The following is a 19,492-nucleotide window of genomic DNA, read 5'->3' on the forward strand; positions in this document are numbered from 1 at the left end:
AGAGGGGAACTGCATCAGCCCCACACTTTCTGAGGACTGCTGTGCTCCAAGAAGCAGCAGAGCAGTACAAGGCCAGTGAGGAACACCTCCATCCCTTCTCTCCATCTCTTCTCTCCATCTCAACACTGTCCAGTCCTGGCAGCCCTTCCCAGGGATGCAGAAGGACTCAGGCTTGGAGCTGATGATGGAAACCAAGGGGATCAAACTAGTGCTGAGCTAAAGGGAAGGCTGAGAGTGCCCAGCCTCGTCTCACAGAATAGTTAATCAGTCAGCTTCTAGGCTCCTAAGGTGGCAGTCTCTGGTCCAACAGTCACCAGCTCAGCCTGATGCAGGTTGCTAGGTCACATCAGAGACAGAAGAAAGAAGCGAGAGCAGGAAGGGTTCTGCCCAGCCTCCTACACTGGCTTGAGTCCCAAGAAGGATCAGCCCTGTGGCTGGAGGTGGAAACAGATTGGCTCCATCAGCTTCAGATTCACAGGTGCAAGTCAGCCCCACTCCAGGTGCTGGGGCCAGCCATGGGCTTCTCTGGAGCCTACTGGCTCTGCTGTTTGGCCTGCAGAAGTGAAAAACCCGGTAACGATGAGTGTGATCCTTGGAGACAGAGCTTCCCCAGAGTCCCTTTCCCACCAAGGTCACCAAGGGGTGACCTCCCCTGGCAAAGTCATAGTAGTGCAGCACAGACCTGGCAGGGCTTGCAAAGCACCTACCAAACCCATTTCCAGCCCTCTCTGTGGAGATGTCTAAGTTGTGAGCTCCAAGCTTGCACAAAGAAGTCAGGAGTGACACCCATCAGGGGCAGTCCAGGGTGACACTAGATAGGCAGGACCTCCAGGGCTGTGTTTATTTGGGGAAAAAAAGGGCTTGCAGAGGAGCCAGAGTGTTCCCAGTTGGAGGGAGGAGGGATGAAGTCCAAGACTATGTATCCATGTCTCAGTAGAGCATGTCCCAGCTCTTCCCAGAACACCAATCACAACGGGAAAAGCCTGTTTGGTGGTGCATAAACCCACTTCTGCACTTCCCCCCCTTCTCATCTGAGAACAGGAATGGCTCTTACCTTCCTGGCAGGGTTGGCATCCAGCTTTTCTTGGAGGCGAACCACCCATGGCACTTCGACAGGGGCACAGAGGCGCTTGCCCCTTGTGGTAATGAACCTGCCAGTGGGGGGAGAAAAATGAGGAAACATAAAAACCCAAGATGAGGTAAGCAGGGCACACCACAGCCCAAGATCTCACCTGCTGCCACCTTCACTGCCCTACTCTGTACCTACTTTGCCCATTGGAATGGGCTGCCCGAGGAGGTGGTGGGGTCACCGTCGCTGGGGGTGTTCAGGACAAGGTTTGACAGGATGCTTGGTTCCATGGTTTAGTTGATTAGGTGGTGTTGGATGATAGGTTGGACATGATGATCTCGAAGGTCTCTTCCAACCTGGTTTATTCTATTCTATTCTATTCTATTCTATTCTATTCTATTCTATTCTATTCTATTCTATTCTATTCTATTCTATTCTATTCTATTCTATTCTATTCTACCTTAAGATTACTTTCTTCCCTGACTTTTGTCCCAAGTTTTCCCTTCACAGTGGGGGGGAGGAGATCTTACTCTGATTAAGCCTCTGATTTCCAGGGTCTCTTCCATAACCTTCCCTATTCCCTCACCTCTCAACCCAGCTCGGCTTCCCTCTTCTATGCTGCTCTGTCTCCCTTCCTGCTATCAGCTAGAGGCCGCTGTCCCTGAGCCATCCCCCCTCCGGGGCTCTTACACGACAGCCAGGATGTCACAGCCATCCTTCAGCAGCTGGAGCTGATAATCCTGCACTATTCTCCGTGGGATGGGCTTCTCACTGGTCCGCAGGCAGCAGTCAAGGACGTTGTTCCCGCAGTGCACTGAGGGAGGAACACATTATGACGGTGCTCTCTCTGGGTCGGCTGTGCCTTCACCCAGCCTCCCCAAAGAATGCAGGGGCTGTCAGGTTGTCCCAGTGGAGGAGGCAGGATGGTGCCCACCAGCTATGTCCTCACACACAGGCACAAGTTTTATTGCTCCCATGACCTGGTGCCGGGAGCCCTTTGTCTCCTTCTGACAGCAAAGAAGAGAAGCAACAAACTGGCAGAGAGCAACAGTTCTACATTCCTGGATCCCTCCCACAGCCCCACGGCCAGCACCAGCATCAAGCAAGGCAGGACAGAGGTCTTCACCTGGTTTGAGGATGCTCCTATACAGACACCAATCCTGATGGGCTGGGAATGACTTCAGCTTTATTTGCTGAAGTAGTCCTAAGTTTGGTAGCTACCTTATCCCCACCACCACCACAATGATCAGTCCTGCGACAGCTGAGGATCTGTCTGCACTGAAGAGTAGGAGACCTCATTCACCCTCCAAGCAAATGCTATATTCACTGTTAATGCCTGTCAAGGCAATGAGGTGCAGAGCAGCAGCACAAAGTGTCTGGACTGCCCAGCTTCCTGAAGCAGAGCAGAGGACCTGGTGGCACCCACCCAGACAGCTGTGACCAGTGCAAACCCCGTGTCCAACAACAACAGCCCCTCAAACACGCACTCTGCCCTAACACCTTCCCTCCTATTCCCAAGCCTGCCACTTGCCCCCAGGCAGCCTCACTGTGGTAGTTCTAGGTTTCAACCCACCACACTCACGAATGGTGTGCTGGGGAGACTGGGATCAAGGCAACCTCAGCCCTGTATGCACAAGCTGGGTTAGGGCTCTGAGAGGCAGGATTGTTCCATGGCCTTTCCCAATGTAGCTTCCAGCTCTGGTGCCCTGCAGGGTCCTGGCTGGACTTTGGGCAGGACAAGAGTCCCTTCTGGGACAGGTTACAAGCAGAGGACACAGCTCCAGCCATGGGTCCCTCTAAAGGTCTGCTGCAAATGCAAAAGAAAGCAAGAAACTGGATCCTTTCCCTTCTACAAGCAAGGCAGCAGGATGAAAGGTTCTTTCTTACCATCCAGGATATGTCCCAGCACCAGGACACTGAGGCAGAGAAGATGCAGCCGCTGCATTTTGCTGCTGAGTCTGGCAGATGATGGGCTGGAGATGACGGTGCTCTGGCCAGAAAAGGTGAGCTCTGCACAGCCTCTCTGCACTCTATCAGTAGCGTTCCCTGCTGCCTATTTATCCCTCTAGCCTGTAGCTTTCACTTTCTTTTGGAGAAGAGGGATGGAAAATTGCCAGAAGTCTTTCCACAGGCTGAGATTTAATCTTTGAATGGTTCCCGAATATCCGGTCTGCTTTCCCTGCAGCCAGCTGCTCTGTGCTCCTAGAGCCAAACACCCTTCTGCCCTCTTCACTATCAATACCCAGGTCCCAGGGGCTGCTGGTCAGGACCAGAGCAGTTCCTGGATCCCTTTAACCTGCAAAAGCTTCCTGGGGCCCTGGACAAAAGTCTCAGTCTATGCATCTATCCCAGTTTCTTCTCCAAGCACATCTCTGGGATATTCCCATCAGATATGATAGGCTCAGCCTACTGATGCCAGGGGAAGAACTTGCCTCAAGTCCAGCTTTGGGCCCGTGCCTGGACAGCTCTGAGTCTCTCATTGTGGTCACAGGTGCTTAAATGGCTTTCCTTGCCCTCCCCATTGCCTGCACAGCCAGCACATCCAAAGCTGGTGAGTGGAGGGGAGCCCAGCCAGCATGTTCTGCTCCAAGGTCACACTATCACCTGCCAAAAGACAACCTGGTTTCCAGGTGTCCTAGCAAATTGAATCGTGGCCAAAGGCAGCTACAGAGCTCCTGGAAACAGTTTTTTTCTGCACAAGAGCAGAAATCCCCAACAGAAGGGGTGTGCCAGCAGCTCAGTAGTTGTGTAGGCGCTGCAGGGAGCAAAGACCAGTGTTCCAACTGCAGCTCTTCACAGAGGCACAGGAATGGGGCTGTTTCTCCTAGGGACAGTAACTCACCACTGTACTATCTGCCATAATGTCCCTTGATCAGTTTGGTTCAACCCAGATATGTAGCATGAGGCATGCTTAGATCAGTGGGGTTGTGCAGCTTGGGTATGGGACAATGAAGGAGTCTCACTTCATCCAACAGCTGCCTTGTAGGGGTTTGGAGAGACCCCAGGGTCAGACTCTCCTTGGAGGGGCTCAGGACTGGAATGAGAATCAACAGCATCAGTTGCACCCAGGGAAATTCCCATTGATATTATGAAAAATATTTCCCCACAGGGATGAACAAATCCTGGAAAAGAATCTCCATCCTTCCACCCTCTCCCTTGCTCTGGTTGTGGTCTTTCCTGGCACCTCCGTGGGGAGCACACCAGAGCCCTTTCACAGGAATCAGTATGTACCTGGGAATAAGAGATAGTGCTGGGACCCAGGAACTTTAGTAGGTCCCTGCATTGGGTTGGACTGACCTGGAGTTAATTCTCCTCACAGCATCTTTCATGTGCTGTGTTTTGCAGCAGTAGTTGATAACACAGCAGTGTTTTGGCTATTGTTGAATAAGATCCAGGCTGTGTCCTTTCAACATTTCCCTGCCCCAGGAGTACATTGAAGGGTGGGCAAGATCTTGGGAGAGGACACAGCTGAGCCAGCTGACCCAGGCTGGCCAAAGAGGATTTCCATACCATATGACATCAGCTCAGACATAAGAATGAAGTGAAAGCAGGAAGTGGGGGATTTGTCCATGGCATCTATCATCCCAAGTAACCTCCATGCTTAGAGAGCCCTGCTTCCTGAGACTGACCATTGTCCTGCTGATGGGAAGCAGAGACTAACATCTTTCTCTCTCTGCTTTTTGCTTCCACACAATCTATTGCTGTTTGCTTATTAGTGTTACTAAAATTGCTCCTGTCCTGTTACTGGCTTTTGTTATATTTTTTCCCCTCTCCCCCTATCCACTTAAGAGGGGGACTGAGAGTGGCTTTGGTGGTCATCTGGCCTCCAGAGCAGAGCCAAACCATCACAGCCTATTTTGGTGCCAAAACCCATGTGTGTCCTGGTTTGAGGCTAGGCAGATCCTCTCTTGCCCTTGAGAGGGGCAAAAGAATGACACTCACACAAGTGGATTGTGAAGTGATGGGAAGTTTAAATGGAAAAGCAATTAGTGTTTTACAGAAACTACAAAGCATAGTGACAGAAGAGTCCCCTATAGCACACCCAAAGCCTCCCAACACTTCCTCTCTCCCCACCTGAGGGTATACCTAAAACCCCCAGGGCTCTTTCTTCCCCCCCACTGCTAGGCAGGTCTCAGGCTGGCCAGGTCTGAGACTGCCCCTCCCCCTTCTCCTCCTGGCATTAGGCTTAGCCAGGCCTAAGAGGCATTGAGGTAACTCCCCCACCATTACCTGACAGGGAGCATCTCCCATGGGAGCAGAAAGGGAAGAAGAGGAAGAGGATGGCTTTGCAAATGGATTTATAGGGCACAGGATATTGTGTGTATGAAATTGGCTGTTTCCTGTGTCCACCTTATTGAGTTGGACACTCTGGACACCAGAGGTGTAACTTAATGTCAGTAACAGGAGGCACCCAGCCTAAACTGCCACAGTCCCTCTACTTCTCTCAGCAGCATCAGAAAGTAACAAAATTAGCCAGGTTGGAAGAGACCTCCAAGATCATCAAGTCCAACTGATCTCCCAACCCAAACTAGACCATGGTACTAACTGCCTCATCCAGTCTCTTCTTAAAGACCTCCAGGAATGTTGACCCTACCACCTCCCTGGGCAGCCCATTCCAATGGCAAATCACTCATTCTGTGAAGAATTTCTTTCTAAGATCAAGCCTAAATTTCCCCCTGCACAGCTTGAGACTGTGTCCTCTTGTTCTGGTGCTGGTTGCCTGGGAGAAGAGACCAACTTCCACCTGGCTACAACCTCCCTTCAGGTAGTTAATAGAATAGAATAGAATAGAATAGAATAGAATAGAATAGAATAGAATAGAATAGAATTAACCAGGTTGGAAAAGACCTTTGAGATCATCAAGTCCAATCTATCATCCAACACCATCTAATCAACTAAACCATGGCACCAAGTCCCTCCTCCAGTCTCTTCTTAAACACCTCCAATGATGGTGACTCCACCACCTCCCTGGGCAGCCCATTCCAATGGCCAATCACTCTTTCTGTGAAGAACTTCTTCCTAACACCCAGCCTAAACCTCCCCTGGCACAGCTTGAGACTGTGTCCTCTTGTTCTGTTGGTGGTTGCCTGGGAGAAGAGACCAACCCCCAGGAGATCAGGTTGGTTAGGCCCCTCCTAAATCCATGCTGGCTGGGCCTGATCCCTTGGCTATCCTGTAGGTGCTGTGTGATTGCACTCAAGATGACCTGTGAACTTTTCTGCTTCCCTACCCCAAGGCAAGAAGCATGAGGAAACCTCTTCTGTGCCACTGGCCATAGTTCTCCATTCCTGCAGTGTCACCAGCCTCATTTATGGGATGGTCTCCATCAGGAAAGCATAATCTCCATTTGTTCCTGTGCCCTGGCAAGACAGGAAGGAGTGGGTAGGTGGGCAGGGTGAGCAGCTCAGGATGTGCCAGCTTAACGTCAGTTAGCACCTGCCTTTTTCTAGCTCTCACAAGTTATTGCAGAGAAATCTTGGTTGTCAGAAGCAGAGTTGAGCTGGCAGAGGATTAGTGTCAGTCATCAGCCCCAGCCTCAATGCAGGTTTGGGGAATGCAGGCTGTTTCTGGGGCCTTGCCTCCACTTGATCTCTCCAGGGTGCTGCCGAAGAGATGTCACAGCAGGAAGGACAATGGGCCCTGGCTGCTGATGCTAGGGGCCAAACCTCCAGGCGCAGCTGCTCCTAACCCAGCTAATTAGAAGCATCAGCCCTTGGGACCTGGAATGATGACATGAAGCCCCTTGTGAAGGAGGCCCCAAAAGCAAAGCCCAGACCCAGCAGCAAACCTCTTTGCATGTTCAGTGGGTTTGGCAGCTAGTGAAGCATGCCCAAGGGCTGAAACTTGTTTCTTGGGGTCCTGGTCCCTGTGGCAGGTGAGGAGTTCCCTGGCCACTTTTTTAGCAGAAGGGGCTCCCACATGCTGCTGGGTCCCAGCTGCTGATAGACAGCAAGCAGCATGTCCAGGGCTGGGAAGATATTCTTCTGGGGATAAACCCCTTAACCAGCTCTGGCTGAAAGGGACCCTCTGCCCTCATGCTGCCTGCAGTCCCTGCCAACACGTGGGCAGGAAGGAGAGGCTCCACCTCCTCCCATCAGCTCTCTGGGTGCCAAATGGGTGAAATCAGGGCTGCTGCAGTCACCTCTACTCCCTACAAGAGGCATGAGGGTGATGAAAGGGGCTTTCCATTCACGTTGTGAAAGGGGAATGTGATGGGTTTCCCCCCCTCCATTGGAGTCAGTGGGATTTCTAAGAAGAGAGTGTTCATCTCTGAAGTACATCCCTGTGTCATGTAGGGAGATCATCCCATCCCCCACATCTCCCCCAAGCTGAGTCTTGGGAACCAGAAGAGGCAACACAGATGAGGAAGAGGACATGATTTGGGGTCCATGTCTTTCCAAGTCCCACACAGGCAGGAAATGGTCAGGATATCCTGTGTGACTTGGGAAGAGGAGAAACTACTGTGTGCGTTGGCAGGTTTAAGTTTCATCCAGAGCAATCTGGGAGTGTTAGAGATCCAGCTCTGAGAATACCACAGGCAACATGAAGCATCCCTTTAGCAGTCACCCCTGCAGAAGCCTTGATAATGCAGTTCTTAATTAAAGTGGAACCCATTTCTAGGGGGCAAACCTATGGGAAATCTAACCCATCAAAACATAAATGAGCCATGCAAGCATCATCTTCATAACTGGTTCTCTTGGGCTGCATCAGCCACACTGCTGGCCTCCTGGAGACCTGCTAGATAAGAGCTGTGGGAGCCCCCAGGGCAGCTGCTCCCACCAGGCTCACAGGCTCCAGAGTGCTCTCCATGGTGCCTTGTGGTGCTCTGCTTCCCATCCCTGACCTACGGAGCTGGAAGGGCATAGCGGGAATTTCAGCAAATTCCAGGCACAGATGGTCTCTGGGGCAGGATCTGGCCTGGCTATATTCACCTCATTGGGAAATACTGGGCAGGCCTTGCAGATTTGTTTTAATTTCCCTTGCATCTCCCAGCACAAGGGAGCCTCCCACACAGCTTCCACAGCAGTCCAAGTCCTGGTATGACACAGGAACTGGGGCCACATCCAGCCCATGGGTCGTAGGGCCCTGCTGTATGTCCTCTAGCTGAGGGACCCAGTCAATCTGGCCTAAACAGAATTAAGACAGGGTGGGGGGAGTGGTGTTGGAAGTGAAAGTCATGCCTTTGCCCAGAGTGGGGACAAAGATGGTGCTGAGGATCTGGCTAAGAGGAGTGCAGAAGGTGCCAACTCCTGTTCTGTTTGAGCCCATCTGTCCCTAACACTTGTTGCCTTCAGCGTCATTGATGTTGCAGTCACTGTAGGTGATGGGCAGCAGAGCCAAGACCCTTCAACCTGCTCCTTCTTGACCCTTCATAAGTGAGAATCCATCCATCTCCCGGGGCCCCTGCAACACACGTGTCCCTCAGCATCACCTTTGGGCTGCACAGTTTCTGAGCCAGGTCCTTTCTGCAAATGCCCTCAGACATGCCATGATGGCACTGAGGTGGCAGTGGCCAGGTGGGATGCTTTCAGCCCTGGCTCCTTGCTGTTTTGCTGCCTGTCCTCCTCTCTCTAATCTTTCCAGGATTTTCATGAGAGGGCAAGCGTGGAACAGCTCAGAGACCTGTGCAAAAAGCCACCCATCAGCAATTTCCTTGCCATCTCCCATGGGGCTTGGCAGGAGCAATGCCCAGTGAAGTGTATTGGGTTTGTGTCTGGTAGGGTTTGGGGAGCAGGAGGTTACTGGCATGGTTTTAGTAAGAATCTGCAAGAAAGGTCCCCTAGCTCTAAGCAGGGCCCACCTCTGGCCAAGGCCATTTCTGCAATATATTTGGGAGTAAAAGTCCTCTTGGGTGGGTTTGTTTGGGGAGGAGTGGAATGTGGGAGAGACAGCCACACAGACACTGAGGGAGAAGGAGGAGAGGCATGATGGAGCCTCCATTCCTCTTTGGCCCATATTGAGATGTCAGGCTGAGCCCTTGCAGTTCTGGGAGATTGACAGGGAAGCAGAATCCCATCAGCATCCTGAGGAGGATCCCACACCCAGGGGACACAATACTGCATGTGTGGCCTCACCAGGGCAAACAGAGGGGAAGTAGAACCTCACTTTGCCAGATGGCCACATTCTTCTTCATACACCCCAAGTGACCTATAGTATCTTCTTGTCCACAAGAGCACAATTCTTGCTCGTGGTTTACTTCTTGTCCAGCAGTACTCTCAGGTCCTTCTCCACAGAGCTGCTTTCCAGGAAGTCAGTACATGGAGTCCCAGGTGCAGGACTCTGCACTTGCTCTTGTCAAACTTTATGAGGTTCACCTCTACCCAACTCTCCAGCCTGTCCAGGTCACAATGGATGGCAGCACAACCTTCTGGTGTGTCAGCCACTCCTCCCAGTTTGGTGTATTGAGCAAACCTGCTGAGAACACTCTTTGTCCCTTCATCCAGGTCGCTGAAGAAGTTGAAGGGGGGAAGGATAGGGGGAAGGTAATTTTAAGATCTAGTTGTATATATCACTGCCCTGCTCTGGTTCAATTGGTAAATTGATGGTGGTTTTGTTTCCTCAAGTCAAGTCTGTCTTTAGCCCATGTCCATAACTGGTTCTTGTCCTTTGCCTTTGACCCTTAACCTTTTTGTTACATTTTCTTCTTCCCACACCAAGGAAGGGGGGTAGGAGTGAGAAGATGGCTGCATGGTGCTTTGTTGCCTGACTGGACCCAAATCATGACAGGGGCTGGACAACAACTCCCTTGTTGACAAATCTGAAGCCACATGAGATGGATGAAAAGCCTTGGGGGCTGCTCTCTTTCACTGCTCTGTTGGCTTTTAGGCTGGCACTGGGCAGAGGAGGCTGTAGGGTTCTTGGTCTGGTGCAAGTCCAGGACACAGACCATGTTGGTCCTGCTGCAGGACATTCTCAGATGGAAGCAGTCCCTGGTACTGTGTCTTGAAGACCTACAGCCCAGGAGCTGGTCTGCAACCTCCTGCAGCTGGGAGGAAACTGGGGGTCTGGGGAAGTGGAAGGAGGACTGGCAGTGCAAGGACACCCAAAAGCCAAGGATCTCCAGCCAGAAGAAATGGAGGCTGGGGGAAAGAGGACAAATGGTAGCTACATGGAAGTGAGGAGAGGCTCTGGGCTGCAGATCTGTAGGACAGGATGTGTGCCAAGGGATGGCCAGGACTGGGAAACACCTTGGAGTAGGAAAGGTGGGAGTCCCTGCTGTGCACCAGCCACTTCCCTATCTCCTCTCTGGTCTCAAGATCATGACAGATTTTAGGAGGGCAGTGTTGGTGGAGTTAGGACCAAAAAATACCATGAAGCTTCAGCTGGAAACCACAGCCCCTCTAGCACCCATGTAGCCCCAGAAACAGCCCTTGGCACTGTGGAGCTGCTGCATCATAGCCATGTTCTTCTTCTTGGGCACAGGGCATAGGGATGGAGCTGGAGTGCATGTCTGCAGGTGAGACTGGCTGGAGCTCAGCCTGGCATTGCAGCCCAGCACACCCTGCTGTCAGCACAAGCCTGCAGCGCTGTCTGGGCTGCCTAACAGCTTGAGCTAATCACTTGGCCTGGGCTCAAGATTTCCCTTTTCTTGGCTGCACTTCTGTGGCTTCTGTCTTGCCTGGCTACTTTGTCAGTGAAGCCTTTCTGCTTCGGGGTGGCCAGGCTTTCCTAACGTTTTGTTCTGTTTGACACTGTTGACACTTTCTTGCTTTCCCTGCAGAACGTAAAGAGGGGCTTGTACAGCTTGTGCAGCTGCTGCTCTGGTACACTCTTCAATGACACTGCTTGGGTCTTTTTTTTTTCCTTAAAAGCAGCATTCTGCATTAAAATGGAACTGATGTGCAAACCCCCATGCACATGCAGGCACAGTGGGACCTCTTTTGTGCAACTGTGTCACAGAATCACAGAATCCTTCAAGCAACCAGCACAAGAACAAGGGGACACAGTCTCAAGCTGTGCCAGGGGAAGTCTAGGCTTGAGGTGAGGAGAAAGTTCTTCACTGTGAGAGTCGTTTGCCCTTGGAATGTGCTGCCCAGGGAGGTGGTGGAGTCATCATCCCTGGAGGTGTTCAAGAGGGGTTTGGACGTGGCACTTGGTGCCATGGTTTAGTCATGGGATCTGTGGTGACAGGTTGGACTCAATGATCTTTGAGGTCTCTTCCATCCTTGGTGATTCTGTGATTCTGTGATTACTGAGGCTAGAAAAGGCTTCTGAGATCATCAAGTCCAGCCTATGACCACACATCAGCTAAACCATGCCACCAAGTGCCATATCCAATCTTTTCTTTGAGACCTCAAGGGATGGCTGCTCCAACACCTCCCTCAGTAGTCCATTCCAGTTCCTAATCAGGCTTTCTGTGAGGAAGTGCTTCCTAATATCTAACCTAAACCTGCCCTGGCACAGCTTCAAACCATGCCCTCTTGTCCTGTCACTAAGTTGCCTGGGAGAAGAGCCTGACCCCCAGCTGACTACAACTTCCTTTCAGGTAGTTGCAGAGAGTGATAGGGTCCCCTCTAAGTCTTTTCTCCAGGCTGAACAACCCCAGCTGCCTCAGCCTCTCTTCATACAACATTCCCTCCAGCCCCCTCACCAGTCTCATCACTCCAGCACCTTAATATTCTTCCTGAATCGAGGGGCCCAGAACTGTACACAGTACTCAATGTGAGTACTCACCAGTGCTGTTTACAGGGGCAGAATTACACCCCTAGTCCTGCTGGCCACGCTATTCCTGATACAGGCCACAATGCCATTGGCCTTCCATGCCAGCTGGGCACACTGCTGGCTCATGTTCAGCTGCAGTCAACCAGCATTCCCAGGTCCCTCTCTGCCAGGCCACCCTCCAGCCACTGACCCCCCAGTCTGTAGGACTGCATGGGATTATTGTGGCCAAAGTGCAGGACCCTGCACTTGGCCTTGTTGAACCTCATAGCGCTGGCCTCAGCCCATTGACCCAGTCTGTCCAAGTCCCTCTGCAGCATCCTCCTACCCTCCAGGGTCCATAGCCTTACTGAACCCACAACCATGCCTGACCATGGGACAAATTCTGCTGCTCTTCTACAAGCCCTGCTTTTGGAGTAAAGTGAATTAGAGCACCCCCATGGGCATGTCTTTTTAACCTCTTTTAGACAAATGCCCATCTAGCCTTTGAAAAGAAAAAACCCACAACCCATGTGGTATTCACGACTGCAGCCACCAGAGACACTGGACTATACTTCACATGTAGGCCTACTCCCACCATATCCTTTGCTGTTTGGGGTTGCAGACATATTGGTCTGGACCTCGTTTCTACAGAGCTTTGGCAATCATTTCACAATCCTCCAACACTGCTACCAGCACAATAAAGAGTTCTGCAGAAGTCAGGGCCAAGCTCATCAGACTGGATGAAGTGCATCCCCAGCAAACTCAGAGCTGTTCTCTCCAGCCTTCCCACAGCAGCTCCAGATGACTTCTAGTGCATGGGAGTCCGTTGTCAAGCTCCCAACAAATCCCATGCCAGAGCACAACCTCATTAGTAACTTGGTTTGATGCTGTTTTCCAAGAGCAGATAAGAGCACAAAGCCCACGCTCTGAGCAAGCTTAGCTCGTCCAGTGTGGTTCAGAGACACAATGAACAGCTCTGCCATAGGCAAAAGCCACCACTTACAAAGCTGGTTGTGTCCCCATGTTTGCTGGAATCTTGGGGTCCTCCTGTGGGAACAGATCACTAAACCAGATCCTTGCTGGGCAACACAGCTGCAGGAGAGGGTGCCCCCCAACCCCCAGTCCTATGCCAGCAGCTCCCAGCTCCTGTATGCTAGGGCTGCATTGCCCAGAGGCACTGCAAAAGCCAGGGCCTGGGGGATAAGAGTGTGTGGGTCAGGAAAGCAGCTCACTCTGCAGTCCCTTCCACCCCACTGAAGTCCATCACAACAGCCAGAATGAGTGAGTTTTGTGGCAAAGAATACATTTTATTGCCTCATATCCTGTCCAATAGCTGGGCTGGCAGACAGTCTTGTGCTCTCACAGGGAGGAGAGGGCAGCAAGGAGTCAGCTCAGCACCCGTCCTGTGTTGAGGGACAGTATTCTGGACTTCACAGTTTCTTTACACAGCCTAAATGCCCACCCAATAAGCAATCGAGCTGGATAAGTGTGCTTGTTAGAAAGGCTCAGCTACAAGCTCTACTCCAGCCAACACACAGCCTGTGCTGTACTGTTAAACCCTGTCAATTCTATTATTGCAATTATATGACTTAATAGACCTTCACTGAAAAAAGGCTTTGTCTGACGTCTCCACAAGCAGATAGCACTGTGGCTGCAGTATGGCCCTTCACCTTGCTCCTACCTGGCATGCTGGAGGAAGGTTGCAAACACAAGGGAGAGATCATTCCCCACCAGCCCTGTCCCAAAGGTCTGTCCCTCCTCTACATGCAGTCTTTACTTGTGGTGTCCTCATGTTTGTGACTTCTCATTTTACTAAGGATTTAGGACTAAGCAGCACTTAAATGTCTGCAGTGTGTCTACAATGACTTTTGCAAAGTCTTCTATTCCTTCACCTGCACAGCCTCAGGTGCAGTTTTCACCATGTGGGCTTCTCAGATTTCAGAAGAAAGTATATTGAGAGGCTTTTTGGGTTTGTTGCTTGCTTGGGATTTTTGGTTTTGGTTTGTTGTTTTGGGTGGTTTTTTTCCCAGAAAAGTAAGCATTTGGCTTAACAAAGCCTGAGTGTCTGACAACAGCAAACCCAAGGGACATAAATAGGTAAAAGTACACTAAAATGAAAAATTGGTTCTGATTTCATTGCAATTTTATACCTAGAAAGAAAGAAATCAAAGGGACATATCCTGACTCTCTTCCTCCAAGCTGCACTGCAACAGCATGCCATAAAAGCCAAAGGGAAAGCCTAGAACAGCCTAGATGTGCAGCCACACTGTCACCTCTGCTGTCCCCAAACTCTCCATCTCAGCACTATTAATTGCTCTGCGAGGAAGCTCCCAGCAAGCAGCCTAGGCAGGACCATGGGGATATGGGGCCAGCCTGACGCCCCACAGCCCTGCAAGCCAAAAAGGAGCAAACAGGTGAGCAGGAAATCAAATGCAGCCATCATTTATTTGGTAGAAAAATAAGAGCAGCTTCAAGAAAAGCTAGTCTGCAGCATAAAGGATACTCTGTGAAGCACAAGGAGCCAGAAGCAAAGCCTTCCAGGAAGAATGAATGAAAGCACAGTCTCCAAATATAAATACAAACATATAAAACCCCTCAAAAATGTCACAGGGAAAGCTGCCATCCTGCCAAGCTACAGAAATCCCCTTTGGTCAGAAAGCTGCCCACTTCCCCCTCGAGGTTGTGGCTCAGCTCCCATGCAGGTCCAGGTCACCACTGGCATAGCTACGGGGCAAGCATGGACCCGGGTGCCTGCTGGGTTGAGAGTACCCAGCCAGTGCAGGGAGTCCTGGCTGAGTGGTCTCTGCAGCAGGCACATAAGTGCTGAGGGGGATGAAGGGCAGAGGGCAGCCCTCTCAGCCAGCCCCACGCTTGTCCCAGGGCCAGTGGGTGAGTGGGTGGTCTGTGGATGTCCATTGCCAGGCGGTGTGTCAGTCATTGCTGAGGAAGACCTCTGTCCTAAGGAAGGCAAGGAGAGGGCAGTGAGGTGGAGATGGTCTCAGTGAAACCTACCCCAGCTAAATGAACGTTGTCTTGCATGATGTGCCTTGCCTTTCCCCAAGAACTGACGTGTCCCAGAAGCTCCAGAAAAAAATCTGACTTTAAGACAAGCACAGACCAGGAAGAAGCTGTCCCCTAAGCCAGCCATAGCTCTGGAAGCCCTCCCAGGTTTGGGGTCTAGAGCCACACACCCAGCTTTCCATGGGGAAGAATCTGGGATGAGGGACAGCACCCTCACCTCATCACCCTGCAGCCTCCTGCTCGCTCTCACCTACCTCATCAGGCCTGATTTAGACCTGCTGCCGCTCCTGCCGCTTGGGTCTGCCCCTGGAACGTGAACGCTGGCCCTGCTTCTTGTCCTTAGTGTCACTCTTGACCTTCTTGTCTAGGTTCTTCATCAGCTTCTGGACAGCAAGATTGGTGGGAGAGGCACAGATTTTCTTGTTCTTCTTGGTGATAAGCCTGGGGGTGTAGGCAGAGAAGTCTGATGTGGGGTAGGCAGTGGACAGCTAGGAAGGTAGGACACGGAGAGGGAGGGTTTGGATGGAGCCAAAGTGCTCTGGACAGTCCTGATGACAGCAAAGTACTTACACAACAGCAGGTATAGCACACCCTGATGCTGCTTCCTGGATGCTGTAGGACTTCACCAAACCGCTGGGGATAGCTCTCTGGCTGTACTTCAGACAGCAGTCTGAGGCTGAGCTGCTAATGCCTGGGAGCAAGGGAGAAGGTATGGGATTTCAAACCTAACCAAGCCAAGGCACCTTCCCATCCCTAGGGGAACACAGAACACTGCCTGATGGCAATGGGGCTTGCTTGGTCTCATTTGTGGGAGAGATACTGGGGTGGTATGTGAGGGTGAGACCTCTTGATCTCTGGGACCAGTTGCAGGTCAGACCCTTCTCTGGAGATACATGACACCATTTTCACTGTGGGCAGAGCTGAAACAGAGGCAGAGACTAGCTCCTTGCAAAGGGACCGAACTTGGTTCTCCTGCCTGCACTTTTCAGTTTGGAGTGCTGCTGCCCCACTAGCTACATGCACAGACACATGCTCCCAAGCCAAGAAGCACTGCAAGCCAATGCTACACAACAGCCAGGCATGCACACACCTCACCCCCCCATCCCCCCACAAAACTGCACTGCAAAACCCTGCACCTGCCTCCAAGCACACACCCAAACATGCCAGAAAAAAACCCCATGTACCCTGGTGCAGACCCCACCGAGCACCCATATCCCTGCCCCATCCCACCACAGGCAGGCAGGAGGGCTACTCCTCACCTTGAGCCTGGTTGATGAGGAGGGTAGCAGCCAGCGCAAGCAGCGGCAGAAGAAGGCGCAGAGCCATGGTGGGCGCTGTGCTGGACAAGGCTGCAGAGCAGGACAGACAAGGCTGGAGAGCAGGACACACTGCTGCCTCGTGCTGAGCTGCCTCCTATTTATCTCTGGACGCTTTGCTTTCATTTTCGGCCAGCCTGGCAGGCAGCCCACCAGCCAGCCACGGGGTGGGTGATGGAGAAGCAGGAGGGTGGGGGATTCCTGTAAATTGCAAGCCCCCCTTTAGGGATGTGTCCTGTCTTGTTCCCATCGCAGCACAGTGTCAGGTGGGGGGCACGCCGGAGGCCTGTCCCCCATCACAGCTAGATGAGTTTGTGGGCTCTTGTTTCCTACCCATTACCTGCCACTACCTGCTCTCAGAAGGTTAGGTGTTACTGCTTGCCTGTTTGTTCACCAGGCAGGGACCCTGGCAGGTGGCCAAGCCACTAGGGAAAACAAAGAGATCTTTCTCCCCTTCCTCTTCTGCTCCCCTACCTTATGCTTTGCTCCTGAGTCAAGCCACCCACCCCAGAGAGGTGACACCCTGAGCTGTCCTTGAGAGCCTCCCCAAGCAGATGAACACACCTGTAGGGCTGGGATATGCCAAAGCCAGACTACAAATGAGGCTGGGGGAGATAGCACAGCTCACAGTATGTTGGTGCTGATACCAAATTGTGAGAAGCTGAAGAGCAGCTCACAGGGCTGCTGCTTGCCATCAGGCAAAGAGATGGCCACATGGCTGAATAACACCAGTCCTGCTTTGAGAAGGTGATGGACAGGGACCTTTGCACTTTCTTATGCCCACCAGGGCATGGTGTGGAAAAGACCAAGGATGGAGGTTTCATAACTACTTCGGGCAACCTGTTGCATGTCTTCAAAACATTCTCATGTTGAAAACATTTTCTCTGTTATTTACTTGGAATTTCCCTTTATGGACATGGTGCCACTGCTTCTTGCCCTGCTCCAGGGTCCCTCTGAGAAGAACCAGTCCCTGGCAGGGTTACTCTGAGAAGAACCAGCCTCCCAGGCAGCCCCTGCTAGTAAGAATCTCTATTTACCATCCCATCCCCAGCTTCACCATTTAGAGTTCTTTTTCACCTCTAGCTCTTTGGCCATCCCCAGTCCTGTTGCACATGTAGCTATGTCCCAGGAGACCCCATGCACTTCAGAGTGCCCATAGGGTTTTCCCAATGATGGTGGGGAGCAAGCCCCTTCCTGGACTCCACTGCTTGCAACCTGAATTGCAGCCCCTGGACATTCCACCAGTTCCTGACAAGAGGCCTCACAAAGAGTTACCATGGGCAATGAGTCGCCCAGGGGGAGACTAAATTCCCAGCTGCTGTCGAAAGCAGAGCTGTGATAAGATGCCCCTACTCTTGCCCCCACACGCTCTTGTCATGGCAGGGGATCTCACTAACAAACTGACCTGCAGACTTTCTTGGGCAAGGAGACAAGCAAGCTGAAGCAACTTGCTGCCTTCTTCAGGGACAAGTTGGGTGACCTGAGGAAGTGTGTGATTCAGGACTGCATTCCTGAAAGCCTCCATCATCCATGCAGAAGAGATAGAGAGCTCCCAAGCTGGAGGGTACCCTTATGCCCAGCACCCAGATGGAAGGAGGCAGCTTCCCACACACTCGTACACCCCCAAGGCTGGCATGGCCTTGGGCAGCAGCCTCTGAGGCATGCAGCAGACCTGGGCCATGGGTGGCAATGGGTCACCTGAGGATGCATCTCCCCAGGATGCCTAGCAGCACAAGGAAGTGATCCCTGGAAGCAGCCTACGTTCTGTCACCCACCCCTTCAACACCAAGGCACTAGTGCTGAATATGTGGATGAAACCCCACCCTTGGCTTGTCTGCAACCCTGTCACTCTTCTTGGGAAGCTGGGTAAATGATGATCCTTCCGTCATCTACCCTGCTCAAGTCTCTCCCAGGCCCTATGTGTTATCAGTACAAGTGATGTGGAGGGAGGGAATACATTTCACAGGTTGTTCTCAGCACAGATCAGTTCAGGTGAGTGGTCCCACTGCTCCTGATAGTGCCCAGGAGAGCTCTGCATGCTTAGTGTGAAGCACAATTCCAGTCACAGTCACAGCAGCAGGCGCCTGGAAAGCCCCTGGCTCTCTGCATGTTTTTAAGAAATCACAGCAGCATCCTCTGGCCAGAGGCCAGCCCCAAACTTAGTCTGAGCTGCTGAGTAGGGTCAGGGCATGTGTTGCCTTCATAGGCATCATTCTTTGGCAGTTCTCTGGTTGCTGTGATTTGCACCCCAAAGAAAGCATCTGGCTGAGTAGATTCTTGTACCCTTCCGGGATTCTTGTACCCACCCGGGAAGGTGGATTGGAGAGGACTGGGAGGGAACAAACAGTATGCAGGTGTACTTGACCATTGCTCTGGCTGAGCAATGTGCATGCACCTGCCTGCCTGAGCAGCAGGGCCCCATGGAAACAAGCCTGGGGCAGGGGGTGCCCCATCTCTCCTCCTGCCTCCCTTCCCTCAAAGTCCCCACTCACTCCTTCTTCTCCAAGTGCCTTTTCCTGTCACCTGGCCCCCCAGCTCAGGGAAAAAGCAAGGAGCTTCTGACAATGAGAGAGGTTTGAGTGTTCCTGTTTGCAGGGGCATCACAGGAGGACCAAAATTTTGGTATCAGGGGTGGAGGCAAAGCTATTTAGGGCTCCCCAGCATCCTCCAACAGCCACTCTGGCCAGTCACAATTTCTAGTCTGCAATCACAGGAACCCATTTTTCACCAGTCTGGGGTCTTACAGCTGCCAGCCTTTTCCCAGTGCAGAGAGGTGCAGGATAGATGAAAGAGAGAAAGAGAGAAAGAAAGAAAGAAAGAGAGAAAGAAAGAAAGAAAGAAAGAAAGAAAGAAAGAAAGAAAGAAAGAAAGAAAGAAAGAAAGAAAGAAAGAAAGAAAGAAAGAAAGAAAGAAAGAAAGAAAGAAAGAAAGAAGGAAAGAAAGAAGGAAAGAAGGAAAGAAAGAAGGAAAGAAGGAAAGAAAGAAAGAAGGAAAGAAGGAAAGAAAGAAAGAAGGAAAGAAGGAAAGAAAGAAGGAAAGAAGGAAAGAAAGAAGGAAAGAAGGAAAGAAGGAAAGAAAGAAAGAAAGAAAGAAAGAAAGAAAGAAAGAAAGAAAGAAAGAAAGAAAGAAAGAAAGAAAGAAAGAAAGAAAGAAAGAAAGAAAGAAAGAAAGAAAGAAAGAAAGAAAGAAAGAAAGAAAGGAAGGAAGGAAGGAAGGAAGGAAGGAAGGAAGAAAGAAAGAAAGAAAGAAAGAAAGAAAGAAAGAAAGAAAGAAAGAAAGAAAGAAAGAAAGAAAGAAAGAAAGAAAGAAAGAAAGAAAGAAAGAAAGAAAGAAAGAAAGAAAGAAAGAAAAGAAAGAAAGGAAGGAAGAAAGGAAGGAAGAAAGGAAGAAAGAAAGAAAGAAAGAAAAAGAGGGAAAGAAAGGAAGAAAGGAAGAAGGGACTAAG

At 51.3% G+C, this 19,492-nt stretch overlaps 2 protein-coding genes across 2 annotated transcripts; both read right to left on the bottom strand.

Moving 5' to 3' along the window:
• Window positions 1–532: 532 nt before the first annotated feature.
• On the bottom strand, window positions 533–3,029 carry CCL19 (C-C motif chemokine ligand 19). The gene is made up of 4 exons (XM_054177811.1): window positions 2,957–3,029; window positions 1,760–1,883; window positions 1,055–1,151; window positions 533–553 (listed from the first exon to the last, which is right to left on the bottom strand). Exons 1-4 carry the CDS (start codon window positions 3,012–3,014, stop codon window positions 533–535), a joined length of 300 nt encoding a protein of 99 aa, XP_054033786.1. The 5' UTR covers window positions 3,015–3,029.
• An 11,971-nt stretch (window positions 3,030–15,000) lies between these two features.
• On the bottom strand, window positions 15,001–16,057 carry CCL21 (C-C motif chemokine ligand 21). Its single transcript, XM_009908919.2, has 3 exons — window positions 15,991–16,057; window positions 15,302–15,422; window positions 15,001–15,172 (listed from the first exon to the last, which is right to left on the bottom strand). Exons 1-3 carry the CDS (start codon window positions 16,055–16,057, stop codon window positions 15,001–15,003), a joined length of 360 nt encoding a protein of 119 aa, XP_009907221.2.
• Between the last annotated feature and the right edge of the window lie 3,435 nt (window positions 16,058–19,492).

The sequence above is a fragment of the Dryobates pubescens genome, chromosome Z (genome assembly GCF_014839835.1).
Source record: "Dryobates pubescens isolate bDryPub1 chromosome Z, bDryPub1.pri, whole genome shotgun sequence".
In the NCBI taxonomy this organism is placed as follows: Eukaryota; Metazoa; Chordata; class Aves; order Piciformes; family Picidae; genus Dryobates; species Dryobates pubescens.

What these genes read in the sequence shown, in the direction of transcription:
- CCL21 (XM_009908919.2), bottom strand. Translation starts at nt 16,057, where the DNA reads ATGGCTCTGCGCCTTCTTCTGCCGCTGCTTGCGCTGGCTGCTACCCTC. An exon ending in CCTCATCAACCAGGCTCAAG is followed by an intron (nt 15,423 to 15,990) that starts GTGAGGAGTAGC and finishes CCTTGCTCCCAG; the next exon opens with GCATTAGCAGCTCAGCCTCA. An exon ending in TGTGCTATACCTGCTGTTGT is followed by an intron (nt 15,173 to 15,301) that starts GTAAGTACTTTG and finishes CTACACCCCCAG; the next exon opens with GCTTATCACCAAGAAGAACA.
- CCL19 (XM_054177811.1), bottom strand. Translation starts at nt 3,014, where the DNA reads ATGCAGCGGCTGCATCTTCTCTGCCTCAGTGTCCTGGTGCTGGGACAT. An exon ending in GCTGGGACATATCCTGGATG is followed by an intron (nt 1,884 to 2,956) that starts GTAAGAAAGAAC and finishes TTCCTCCCTCAG; the next exon opens with TGCACTGCGGGAACAACGTC. An exon ending in TGTGACATCCTGGCTGTCGT is followed by an intron (nt 1,152 to 1,759) that starts GTAAGAGCCCCG and finishes CCCCACTGGCAG; the next exon opens with GTTCATTACCACAAGGGGCA.